Genomic DNA, 14,334 nt, shown 5'->3' on the forward strand with positions numbered 1-14,334 from the left:
CATACAAACTTTAGTGCAGTCTTTATGATCTGAGTCTTCCCATCTCCATGCTCAAGATTAGCATAATGCTCTCGCAGAATTTTGTCTGTGTCATCTTTGAGGCAGAGCACATCTGCTCTTCTCTCTTGTGATGTGAAATACAAGGTGTCATGGAATTTATCTTGGAGTTTCTTCTTTAGCCAATATTTTGAATAAGAGAGGCTCTTATCTGGTGACGGATCAAACTGCTGTAGCTTTTTGTGGACTTGGTCAAGAGTCATCACCCCATGCTCGAGTTCTGAGTTTAACCAATCACAGAATTCAACAAAAACAGCCTCTCGTTCCTCATCAATTTTCTTTTGTCCTCTCTTCCTTTGTCCTCTATCTTCAGTCTTGGAGTAATGGCCACCTGTCTCAAAAAGAGTTTTGCAGCACAAATGGTACAGGGTTTCTTCTGCCACAAGGTCATTGATCCCTTCCAGACGTCCAACAACTTCAGTGCCCCAGTCATCCCCGCGACTCTGTGCTGTCTTCTGCAAGCTTGCCTTCAGTCTATCTGCAGTCAAATTATTTGGCACTCTGTATCTCTTTCTAGCTTCCTCTGGACGAGTTTTGTAGATCTGTGCAGGTTGGTTGCAAAGAATGCATACATTCTTGTACAGAAGCTGAACGGACCGTGAACTTGTAGAACTGCATGCAGAAGCTGCACTGAAGTCAGAGCAAGTGCGTCTTCTCTTCTTCTTAGCTGCCTCTTTCTCTGCCTTTATTGTTTGGCCTGAGTTCTTGGTGACTTCAAGAAACCTGTTGTATAAATAATCTTTACACTTTTTGTGGTACCTGAGTCTTCCTATGTTCTGAGCCTCCTTCAAACGCTCCAAAATCTTAGCATTTTCAACTACTTGTGCTTGTTCCAAAAAAGTAGGGTAGCCTTTGGGAGTTGGCTGTATCAGCCTCTGAGCTGGTGACTCCGGGCTTTCACAGATGAAACAATTTCGCAAAGGTGGAGTCGAGTCTTAATCCATACTTCTAGACTAATATGTCCTACAAAGTAGAATAAACATTGTATTATTCAGTCATAATATCATTATTTTGTGACATTAAAGACAATCTCATGTACAGTAGATGATTAACATTGTAATAGATATTATTGCAAAGGAAAATAGAATATCTGCTTCACAGTAACGTTAAACACAAAAGATCCTTTTGAGCGGGAAAGGTGGGCGTGGCCATTTTTCCAAAAAGGAATGATTTTAGTGAAAAATAAATGATTGCAATCAACTCAGAATCATGAAAAACCCCTAGTTTGACCCCTCACAAGTTACCCAAGGCCAAACTGAACATTTTAGATTTTTCAAAAATCGGTATTCGGTACCTCAACTTTGAGCAGTTGTTACGAAAAAACATACAGGATTTGAACTTCAACTTTTTAATACATCTTACTACACACCTTTACAAAGACATTAGTGAATAAATTGATTGGTAAGGATTTAGTTTGCAGATCGGTCAAATATCTGATAAAATGCCCTTACTATAGTTGTAAAAAATAAAATAAGAAATCATTCCAGTGTGCACTATAGGACAGTAAAAAAAAAACAGTTCAAAAGGGGAGTGATGAGTAAAATATGCATAAATATAAAGAAAGAATGCTAACTAGGAAACTTATGTTTCCTAGATAAACCAGCAATTCAGAAGCATGTAAAGATTTTCATTTAAATCTAGTTTTCATAAGATAATGCTAAAGCCTCCTCTTTTTTTATTATAAACCCACTGTTTGAGAGATATGATTGATTGTTGTACTCTGCTTGAAAATATCGGTACCACAGCTGAGTTTAATAACAGGATCCACCCTTCCCCCTCTGTCTGTACATGGTGTACCCTGACATGTATGGGGTGATTAATCATAAGCAGGCACTCCCTCGGCCACAGTCTCTGCAGAGAGACCTGACACCTATTAGCATTTAATTACTGAACCCCCATTAACATCTGTTACCCTCACAGCGTCCAATATTTGTTAAGATGCGACCGTCATGTTTAATCTTTGCTCATACATAACCATCATCATAAAGCTGTCGCACGTATAACATGTACCGTGACCTTGAGTCAAAGTCAACTCTCTGACAGTGCATCACTTAAATGTCAGAAACGGAGTGGCTTCAAAGGATAACGCAAAATGGCCAGAATTAAACCATTGATCATAGCCAGAAACATAAAAAAGTGATTTAATTAACATTTAGATTAATCGCAAATTAATCGCACATTTGTTGTCTGTTCTAAATGTACCTTTGAGGAATATTTTTCAAGTTTTTAATACTCTTATCAACATATGAGTGGACAAATATGCTTTATGCATGTGTGTGTGTGTGTGTGTGTGTGTGTGTGTGTGTGTGTGTGTGTGTGTGTGTGTGTGTGTGTGTGTGTGTGTGTGTGTGTGTGTGTGTGTGTGTGTGTGTGTGTGATGGATCGTTGGAGCTATGTGCAACTCAAGGCATATGCTCGAACAGGAGCTGCCTGGACGCTGCAATCATGTTGCGCGCACTATCCGTGCTGAGTGTGCTGACTTTTCGTACAATGTCCAGTGCTTGAATTGGGCCGGTACTCACCGGTAGGCAGTACCGGCACTTCTGATTTTTACCCATGTGGTACCGGCACTTCTTACTGAGTACCGGCAAGGTGCCGGTACTCAGTAAAATGCCGGTACTCAGCCGCCGGCAATATACGTATATATTGTAAACGCAACGCAGCGCAAATGTGGGTCTGATTCTGCCTCACAGAGGGTGACTGGCTGTCTACATGACGTGGCCTGCCGACATTGCCACTTTCATACAGATCATACTAATGCCCTCGATTGGTCTCTGCGTGTCATTCAAGCTCGGGAGGGTGTGTGTTGGTGTATGTGTGGCTCGAGCGAGCGACAAAGTGCGCGCACCGGTTACGTGTATTTAGGGTTGCCAACTGTCCCGTAAAATACGGGATTGTCCCGTTTTTGGAAACGTAAGTACCTGTCCCGTAATGAACTGATACGGGACGCACCTTGTCCCGTATTTTGGGGTGGTGGAAGAATGACCGCTCGTTATGGTGATTCTCAGTCATTCGCTCTCTTGAGGACTGCGTGCGCACCTCTCAGAGCCACACACACACAAGCAGGGGGGGCTATCTTGAGCTGTGGGAGCAGCAGCATGCACGCTCAGCTCATTGGTCAATACTCATAGTCATGCAGCAGAGGAGCCAATCACTATAACGTATCGTATCTTAGCAACCGTTTCACCTCCATGCTGCTCGTCCTGCCCAACATGGAAGATGCTGCCGACGACAAGCACAAACAAAACTACCTCCTCAGAGTCCGAAAGTGATGCAAAAAACAACTTTTCTCCTCCTCCTCCGCCGAAGAAAAAGACGAAAAGAAAGAGTTACTACAGAACTGAGTGGGAAAAAGAATACGTGTGGCTAGAAAGCGTAAGGGACGATGTGCACAAGGCAAATTGTACTGTCTGCCGCCGACAATTTTCAGTTAGTCACGGAGGACTAACTGACGTTAAACAACATGCTGCAGGTGAAAACCACATGAAAACAGAGAAGCAAAGGAGAAGCCAGGGAGCCTTGACACAGTTCCTCGTTCGTCCAGCAACTCCAGAGGCTAACTTGGTATGTCAAATAAGGATGTTAATTTTGTATATGAATTTAAATTAAACCTACATTTACAAACATTTTGTTTGGTCAATTTCATACTGCTAAATGTTCAATGTAATTAAGTACCCCAACACTGATACACTGTGATATTTTTTAAACAATATATGATCAACTTAATCATATAATGATGCAAGTAGATGTAATGACTAATATTTATTCATAATCAGAGGTGGTAGAGTAGCCAAAAGTGTACTCAAGTAAGAGTATTGTTGTTTTAAAACAATATTACTCAAGTAAAAGTAAGAAGTATTTTTCATTAAAACTACTATTCACCTCCGGAGACCCAGAAATTAATTGTGTCCACTATAGAGGACACCAAGGGAAAGGAAGGACTGAAGGATGGAGGGAGGAGTGAAGGGAGGTCAGAAGGAGCTAGGGAAAGAAGGAAGGAAGGAGGAAAGATTGAAGGAAGGAAATAAGCAAGTAAGGTAGGAAGGAAGGAGTGGAAGATGGAAAGAAGTAAGGAGGGAAAGAAGGAAAGAGGGGGAAGGATGGAAGTAAAGAAGGAATGAATGAAGTACAGATTTAAGAAAGGAAAGAAGCAAGGAGGGAGGGAAGGAATATATATATATATATATATATATATATATTGTATTCAAGAGGTGGGTAGAGCAGCCAACCGTATTCTTATTTTAGAACAATATTACTTAAGTAAAAGTAAAAAGTATTTTTCATTAAAACTACTCTTCAAAGTACAATTTATCCAAAAAGCTACTCAAGTAAATGTAACTCATTACTACCCACCTCTGTTCATAATAAAAAATAATGCATACTATATACAACCTATACACAGTCAAACAGCTAGTATATACATGTGTAATACATATCAGGTAGTATTTGATATTATATATAATATTATATTACAATGATTATATGTATAGTGATATTTTCTTTTTCTTTTACAGGTAACTGCTGCTGAGGTAGCCCATGTTTATCACACGGTCAAACATAATTTGAGCTATAACTCATCTGATTGTGCATTCAAATTGACCCTGCAAACACTAAGTGACTCCTCAATCGCAAAAAAGATGTCGTGTGGGAAGACAAAAGCTGAGGCAGTGGTCACTGATGTCCTGGCACCAAAGGCAGTTGAAGAGGTACTCAGCCATTTGAAGAGTGAAGTGAAGCCGCTCCAGTTTTCTCTACAAACTGATGCCTCAAATAGAGGCAATCGTAAGATGTTTCCCTTGGCTGTGCAGTTTTTCACTCCAGAGAAGGGCATTGTTAAAAGGCTGATCGACTTTGTTGAAAATGCAGATGAGTCTGCTGCAGGGATAGCCAGTTCAATCCAAAGTTCTCTGGACAAAATGGGTCTAACTTTGGATCATGTGTCTGCATTCAGTGCAGACAATGCAAATGTCAATTATGGCATCCATAACTCTGTCTTCACAAAATTGAAGGAGTCCAACAGCGAGATCCTCCGTGGCAACTGCCATGCACATGTGGTCCATAACACCGTGAAACATGCCTTGGATAAGCTGTCAATTGATGTGGAAAATATTGTCCTGAAGGTGTACGGTCACTTTTCCATCTCTGCCAAAAGGAGAGAGACCCTGAAGGAGTTCTGTGAGTTTCTGGATGTAAAGTTCCATGACATTCTGCGCCATGTGGTGACCAGATGGCTGTCACTCAACCCTGCAATCAGCCGCTTGTTGGAGAACTGGACTGCGCTGAAGTCATATTTCATCAGCCTCGGTGATGAATGTCCAAGGCGGCTGCGAGAGTTGCTGAGGTTGCCTGAAGATGCAGCTGGGGTTGAAGAGGAGGCTGATCTTGCAGAGGTGTATCTCCTCTTCTGCAACAATGTCCTGATGCTTTTTGAAGAGTCGGTCAAAAAACTGGAGAGGGATGCCACCACATCTGCTGACCTATATGCCATCATGGACTCTTTTCTGAGAAAACTAATCAAGAGAAGAGATGATCAGTTCTATGGCTACCTCACCAAACAAAAGCTTCGGCGTCTCATTCCATCTGAAGCTAACCTTGCCAGGGAAGAGTTTACAGCCTTCTTAAACACTGCCATCACTTATCTGCAGAAGTGGTTCACATTCTCTCAGGAAAACTGGCTCTTTTACCTGCAGCCACTCTGTCTGACATCTGGGAACATCTCATATGAAGACATGGAAAAGATCATTGAGAAGCTACACCTAGTTGCCAGGTATGTAACTCACACACTGTACCACTTTGTACTTATTCCCTTTATACTGGCATATTATGCACACCACTTTTGTCTTGTATTAATAAAAAACAAAATTATACATAAATACTTCTCATCATACAAATCATGTCTTATTTAAATGCAAACAAATGCACGGGGCTTTTATGTGTTGTTTTTAATATAACATTTTATCAAATGAATTCAACAAGTGTCTCAGTAGTTTTTAATAATGCTACTGAACTGAATTCCAGTTTCATCTCTATTCGCAGGCTCAACCTCTCCATGGATGAGCTCTTTGATGAGTGTGTTACGGCAAACAGCCTCCTCGATCACCTCACAAAGTCAAAGGATGATTGGGAGCTGAAGGGAACAGCTGAGAGGTGGGTAGCAGTTCTCAGGGGCCGGGCAGCTGACCTTCCAAACATTCTGGCTGTGGTGTCCTTTGTCCTCAGCATCCCTTCCTCTACTGGGTACGTGGAGAGGGTCTTTTCTTTGATGAAAAATAAATGGTCAGATGTGCGGAACAGATGCTCTGTTGAACTAATTAAGAGTGAGCTGATTGTCACTCTCAATTATGAAGAGTCTTGCTCAGAGTTTTACACTGCATCTCTGGTGGATAGACAACTCCTTGCTGCTGCAAAAGGCCAACAAAAATACAAGTGGAAGAAATAGGGTTGTGTGACATCGTCTCTGGTTGTTCCATAGGCAGTTTTGGGGTTTGCCAATAGTATTTTTTTTCTGCTTTAATGTGCACACACACACACACACACACACACACACACACACACACACACACACACACACACACACACACACACACACACACACACACACACACACACACACACACACACACACACACACACACACACACACAGGTGGTGTGTTTTTCTTTAGTTTACGATTTTGCACTAATCTACTTTTTTCTTTCAAAGAGGCCAAATATGTTTGCACTACATCTCAAACACACTGTTTTTTGTTCAGAAGGTGTATATTTATGTTTTTTATTCAGAAGGTGTGTTTTGCACTAATCTATTTTTTCTTTCAAAGAGGCCAAATATGTTTGCACTACATCTCAAACACACAGTTTTTTGTTCAGAAGGTTTATATTTATGTGTTTTGTTCAGAAGGTGTATATTTATGTTTTTGTTCAGAAGGTGTGTTTTGCACTGATTTATTTAGTTATTTAAAGACAACTGTTTTGCACATTTGAAAAAATAAATGATTGAACGATAATCTGTTTCTCATGTCTCATGTCTATAACCTAACTATAACCTCACACTTTGGGTGTTTGACACAAAATTTAGACTGGAATTGAGGGGTTTAACCCAAAAATGGGGGGTTTTGCCGCGCTGCCAAGATGTGTCCCTTATTTGAAACTCTGGGAGTTGGCAACCCTACGTGTATTGTTGTTAGCATCTGGTGCTAGCTAGCTGCGCTAACGGATATCAGGAGCTGTTTCAACAACAAGGTGGAGGGAGAGTCCTTTGCTGACAGACTGAGAGGGTGATAACTTCAGCTCTGGTGAGGTAAATTACTCTCTGAGTCTTTAGATAGTTAACGTAGTTTAAGTTATCTCAGTGGGTCTCAAACGGTTCGGTCACCATTTATGTAAACACATATTTCCATTTGAGGGGGTAGTGATTAGTAAAATATGCATGAATAATACAAACAAAATGTTAACTAGGTGAAAAAAGGTAAGATAAACTTGTTGAGAGCTCAAACTAGTCTTTGCTGTTGCCTCAAAGAGGAGCAGGGGGGAGAGGAGGGAGACAGGAGAGGCCGATTCAGGAGCCCAGACACACTCACAACTATAAATGAACCAAAAACAAATAAATAAACAAGTTTCAATGTTTTTTCATATTGGATATTGTATGTTATTGGTTATGGCCATGTACTTATGATTTTATGATTATTTAAATGTATACATTTTTGTTTCATATGGGTGTAGTCTCTTTATTTCCCCCTCAAAGTCCACCAGATTGATGCATTTAAGTCCAACATTTAAAAAAAAATCTTACCGGGGGAGCATGCCCCCGGACCCCCCCTATAGGATTTGAGGCCCGGCCCCACTGTTCCCAAATAGATTTGCTATTTTTTTTAAATAGTAACCCATCTCCATATGTTTCTTTTTGGGTAGTAGATTTAAACTAGAGGGCCATCACTTTGTGCAGCAAAGCTATTGACAAATAAATCCAGCAAAATGGCACAAAAAACTGGTAGTGGCCTCAGGGACGAGGAGTCATTTAACCAGCCAGTAGGAGTCAAGCTTTACTTTCTTTTATATCCATAAAGAAAAAGTAAATCTGTTGACAGTTGTTTCATTATGGATGTTGAGAGGTATCCATATATCTCTTCATTTTTCTCTCAAATTGCACCAGATTGATGCATCTAACTTCAATATTTAAAAAAAAATGTTCCCGGGGGAGCATGCCCCCGGACCACCCTAGACTAGAGGGTGTCAGGTCCACTCCCCACTTATAAAAATAGCACTTTACCACTGCACCCCCTCTAATCTCAGATGCACCCTGAGTCATTTTGTTTAAGTACAGTGAGCCTTTCTAAAATATACAGTAAAGAGACAAACCCACCAGCATTATAGGATATACTATGACTTTGTGCCAAATACTTGTTGCTGATTTAGAGTACTGGCACCTTTTGTATTCCAATTCAAGCACTGACAATGTCCCACTGTCTGGCTACCTGCATTAAGTCAAGTGCTTGGCGCAGTTGTCGGCAAAATGTCGCTCCTCTGTTTTCATTGAAACAGCACCTTATATCCGTTACCGCAGCTTGCTAGCACCAGATGCTAACAACATAAATACACGTAGGCCTAAGGTGGGCCCGTTCTCTCTCTCTCTCGCTCGCGCCATACTGTTAGAAATTAAAATCAATGTTTTGATGGTATAATGTACCTTAAACATACCGTCAGTTTAAACACTGTTTTATACTGAAAAAAACAGAAATTCTCTTGCACAACCAGTTAAGCTTTTATTCTGAAAATCCTTCATCTCCGGTTAGCATTTAGCATGTGACTAATATACGATTTCCTAAAGAGGTGAATTAATTTAGTAGCGAAATGACATGGAGTGGTGCAAACCGAAACCTACTGATTTAACACTATAACTATAGATGTCGAGATGCTACCATGCTGAATATTAAATGAAGGTACAGTTTATTTGAATACATTATTGTTTACAGACGTGGGTAGCATGTGAAAACATCCGGAACTCCACCGGAAACCAAAATGCCGTGAAGTATTTCCAGTATTTTTAAAGTATGAATTACAGCGTTTAGAATGTGTTAAATGAAAAGTGATGAAAGAGAATATGAGGAGAAGAGGCATGTGGAAGTAAGCAATGAATGTAAAATGTCGGAATCCTCCGTATAACGCAATATCGGATCGGACTCAGAATAACGAGGGAGGAGTCCCCTACGTCACTACAGCTCCCAGAGAGGAGGAGCGAACAGCCAGGAAGCGGGAAGTACGAAGACTTGTGTGTCTCTTCTTCACGGCCGCCATTGCGAGAGGGAGCTGCAGCTTTTCTCTCCTCACCTGAAAAATATTCTGCTTGTAACACTACCGCGCCTTTTTTTTATTAAAGTATCCCATTTGAACCTTCTCAGAGACTCCATTTAGTCTCATTTTTAAAGCTTCTCTCCTGGACGCGAGAATAACGAACATAGTTAACAATTGGTGACCCTGACGTGATCTCGTTCCACCGGGAGAGCAGTTGTAGTTTTCAAAGGAGCTTGAACGATGCTGGCAGACATACACTCGGGCCCATACAGAAAGGTAAAGAAGTACCTGTTTATTCAAAATCTTCTATAGATTACATAGTGAACCATAGGAGTGTGTGTCTGTCTGGTAAATTGGACTCCTGAGAAAGACTGCCTAAATTAAAGTTAAAACAAGCCTAAATTGATAAACATTGGTATTCTCGGTGGCGTTGCTTTGGGTGAGTTCATTTTCTTTTTTTCTTACATTTAACCCTGCATGCTATTCGTTTGTCTGTTATTACATGTCGGCTAGAGGCCAATCACTTCAATAGGTGTCTCTTGTTACGTTTTAAGTTAACGTGAAGGGTTTTAAGCCATTAAGCAGTTGGGACTTCTTGAAGCAAAGACACAGCCACATTTGGAAGCTGAGGTTATTGGAGTGAGTGTTTCTGTTAACAACAGTGTGAGGCTGTTTTAAAAAAGTCATTTTTCGAGGAAAAGGCCTGAGTAGTTTGAAGCTTTCAGTGGTTACATTTTTCTGTTTTCAACAAGACATTGCGTGTGGATTACGACGAGAAAAAGCAACATTCGTGTGTCAGATAGACGATATTCTTCTGATTGTGTTTGGATAGCGTCCCATTTTGTCCCATAATAGCCGGTTTAAACAGAAGAGATAACCATACTGGCTCTTAAAGTAAAAAAATGTACGTACATGGGTTGAGGGCTATGACGTAAGGGTATGAGGCCCATTTATCATTGTAAACTAAATAGAAATGTTATTTTAAAACTACAGTGTTGTGTGTTGAATTTTCTAGACTAAAGATCACCCCACCATTATTTCAACTCCGCTGTGAGAGCCACGAGGTGTGTTTTGAATATCTTTGTTCTTCAGGTTAAAGGTTGGAAAATCAGTTGCCATCTTGTCTTGCCCTCATGTTCACAATGAACCACATGGGAGTCGCCATTTCGTGAAATGCTAATTGAAAGTACTCAGTTAGTTTTATGAAAACCCAATCTGATTTTGGAATTTTGCTTGCTAGTGTGTATTGACGTTTTAAAAAAAAATATTCCTGTTTGCAAATGTGTTTTGGCGATTATGTTCTGTGTTGTTTTACCACAGTGTAATTTTCTTCCCATTTTTAAGAAGGAAAATACACTTTTTCTTGTTGAATTGAGGTCAGTTTTGCAACAGTTGTCCCTAGTGGATTGAACTGTAAATTACAACAGCGCACTCTGCTGGTAGTACAACATTATTACACAGATAGAGGAAACACCTCTTAGGAAAAATTCAATAGCATTTTGAAGTTTAATTTTAAATGTTATAAATAAACACATGCTTGATCGCCAAAATAAAATTGCAAGTGTTTTTTAATTATAACATAAGAAACTTTAAATAATACTCTTTCAAATAAGACTAGAGAATATTCAAAAAGCTAACACAAGTTATGACATTTACATAATTCCATACACTTCGGCATGGGTTTAATTTCCACTGGGGACAGGGGGGACATGTCGAAGCGCATCTTGTGAGAGAGAGATAGAAAGAGAGAGAGACAAACAGAGATTTACGGGGGTTGTTGTTAGCATTTGGTGCTAGCTCGGAGCTAACGATGATTAGTAGCTGTTTCAACAATAAGGAGAGGGAGAGCTCTTTCCTGTCAGACTTTGAGAGACTGAGAGAGAGTGAGAGAAAGAGAGAGAGACAGAGAGAGACAAAGATAAAGAGAGACAGAGATAGAGACTGAGAGAGTTACAAGGGTTGTTGTTAGCATCTTGTGCTAGCTCGGAGCTAACAGAGATTAGAAGCTGTTTCAACAATAAGGAGAGGGAGAGTCCTCTCCTGTCGGACTGAGAGAGATAACCTCAGCTCAGCGAGGTAAAGGACTCTGAGTGATTAGATTGAAACTTTAGCCTAAGTTATCTCAGTGGGTCTCAAATGGTTTGGTCATCTATGTAAACAAATATTTCCATCTATGTAATATTAGTTGTATATAAAATAAGTTATGAAATCCTTCCAATGTGGGGTTTGAAAGGGGAGTGATTAGTCAAATATGCATAAATAAAAAGAAAGAATGCAGACTAGGTAAGATAAAGATAGGAGAGAGGAGTTTATCAAATATTTGGTATTGGTTCTGAGCATATTCTAATGTTTTTTTGTTTATTGAAATAGATACAGTTCTGTTTCATATGAGTGTTGAGAGCTTTATCCATAAATCTCTTAATGTTGCCCTCAAAATGCACCAGATTGATGCATTAAACTTCCATTTTAAGAAAAAAATCTTCCCGGGGTGCATTCCCCCGGACCCCAGAGGATGTGAGGTCATCACAAATAAAACAGGTTCACATGGATAGGATACTAGATAAGTGTGCACACTCATTATATACACTACACATTTGTCTTGGATTTGTTAACACTATAGTCCCTAATATATTTATAGAAAGGCAGGAAATGGAATTAAATTGAGAACATTTTTCATTGCGGAGGACCCCGTTTTGTGTGTCCCCCACTTCTCAAACCAAAGTTACACCCTTGCACTTCGGTATGTACTGTACACAGTAGATTTTCACCAGATTTATAATTTCCAAAGTCAAAACCATACACTGTACAATTTTTATTTTTAACATTTCATATTTAAAAATTTGCATAATGTTTAGATTTTAATTTACTTTATTAATATTTTACAAAAATATTACAACAAATTATAATTCTATAACTTAAAAAAATATTTAAAAAACCAAAAAAAAAACCTTGAGCAACTAAAAAACAAACAAACCCAGATTTAAAGTTAAGTTCGGATGACATAGGATATTATTTATCAGGAACGAAGGTGCTAATCGGAAGATTAGTACTTCGATCTTTGATAACTTCATAACTTCATTCGAATAGGAAGAGAGCATGTCACCGAAAGAAACTAAGTTGAGACCAGAAGCAGAGCCAGGCTTAACTGCAGATATCAAGGAAAGGGTAAAAATCAGATCAGATGCTTTGACCTTTCCAAGTAAAAGACAGAAGAGATGGAACCAAATAGAGAAACTGTTGGAAACAAGTGGACTGATTCCAGCAGATGATCAACCTGGACCAACAAAAGCCCATAGAAGAACAGTACTCGACTATGAGCATGAAAAATGCCTACAACAGCTAACCATGGAGGGAAGCTGAAGAAAGATTTATAAGAGTTACAAGTCCGATACTCCACCTAGAATATGCCAGCATATTGGAAGACTGCATAAATGTGGTCCAAGTAGCAGACCTGGCAGTGAGGGAAGACATAGCAGAAAAAAACAAAGAGGCTCCAGTTATCCAAACTCCGAAGCTGTATCTAAGCTTGGCCGAAGTCCCTCCTCCCTCCCTGAATGTTGGTTTTATAGGAGAAGTCTTGCAGTTGAATAGAGTCTCCACGGACAAACATCTCAAAGAATTGGAGTATGAAGTAAGAATGCTAACCAGTAAATCAAAACACCTGATGGAAGAGAACATACGATTAGAAGAAATCACAGAACAAAGACGACGACAAAGAGAAACACAAAAGACAGAAATGGTAGCATTACAACTGAGACTCTTGAAGATACAAATAGCTGAGAAAGATACCGAAGCTAATAAAAAAAAGAAAGCGTCAAGGCAAATGACAGCTACATCAAAGATGGCCAAAGAACCAGAGAAGGCAGGGCAGACACCTCAAACAGTTCAACCTCGAGTAGTGCCAGAGATTCAGATGCAGAACCGACAAAAAGGAGGAAGAGGTTTCCGGTTTGAGAGATGTTACCATTGCTGCCAAATGGGACATTGGTCCAGAGAGAGTCTGCAGAACAATACACCAAATAACGGCCCTCCATGCATTTACCCCAGGGGAGGTTTCCATGATGACGACAGAAGCAGGGGGTCCCAGGGATGTCAAAGACGAACAGGTGTGCCAAACATGAACCAAATGCCACTGACAGCCTGGTAGCAACCAGAACAATGAGGAAGATCAGAGGGCCAGACCGCCAGGTGATGCATCTTCAGCACAAGGGTATTTTGAAATCCAGCTACATAGAGTCACATATGTCACCACATGAGGGAGAGGTTGAATTTTATTTAAAAGATAGTGAGTAGAATATTGCATTTACACATAAAGCATCCACAGAGTAGTAGAAGATTAAGACATAGTAGAACATTTAGCAGACTATTTTTGTAATTATGAGAAGGAAAATAAATTACGAGTGATGTTGTTCCCCCACACAGAAAACTATTGTGTCCACACAGCTAGTGAGGTCAAGAAGACGGGCTTACACCCAAAATATGCAAGGGGCGGCGATACACCTGACGTGAAGCTGTCCAGACCTGAAAACAGAAACTCGATTCTGCTGTGGTGAAGTCTGGCTACAAAGGGAGGTGTTCCAATAGGGTCGCTTGTCTCAAACCAGTGAAGAAGTCAACAAGAACCCAGCAGAACTAGAGAGTGACTGTTAGCGGGAGAACAGTAACGGAGCGACAGAAACTGGCCCAACATTTTCCAGCCAGTACATAGATAGACCCCGTCAGAAGACCGGGGCTGTGTTTAAAGCGGAACTTCATTTATTCTTAGTAGAAGTGTAGTTTTTCATCAAACAATTATGTGATTTATGGAGTCAGATTACATATTTCTCATAAACACCATTTTATAATCGGTCTGAAGTATCTTTTTTAAGACATGAGCCGCAGATTAAATAACATAACACTGATTGAGAGCTTGGATGAAGAAGTTGTAGGGTTTTTACAACAGTTTCAAGAATCCATTTTTATTTATTTATTCTTGAGTAACTGTACTGAT

At 40.0% G+C, this 14,334-nt stretch overlaps 1 protein-coding gene across 1 annotated transcript; it reads left to right on the top strand.

The window, feature by feature from the left end:
- The first annotated feature begins 2,921 nt into the window (after positions 1-2,921).
- Positions 2,922-7,226, top strand: LOC307032469 (uncharacterized protein). Its single transcript, XM_079670449.1, has 3 exons — positions 2,922-3,621; positions 4,572-5,824; positions 6,094-7,226. The coding sequence occupies exons 1-3, from the start codon at positions 3,277-3,279 to the stop codon at positions 6,494-6,496; spliced, it is 2,001 nt and encodes a 666-aa protein (XP_079526575.1). The 5' UTR covers positions 2,922-3,276; the 3' UTR covers positions 6,497-7,226.
- Positions 7,227-14,334: the final 7,108 nt, after the last annotated feature.

This window comes from Notothenia rossii (genome assembly GCF_949606895.1).
Source record: "Notothenia rossii genome assembly, chromosome: 3".
Lineage (NCBI taxonomy): Eukaryota > Metazoa > Chordata > Actinopteri > Perciformes > Nototheniidae > Notothenia > Notothenia rossii.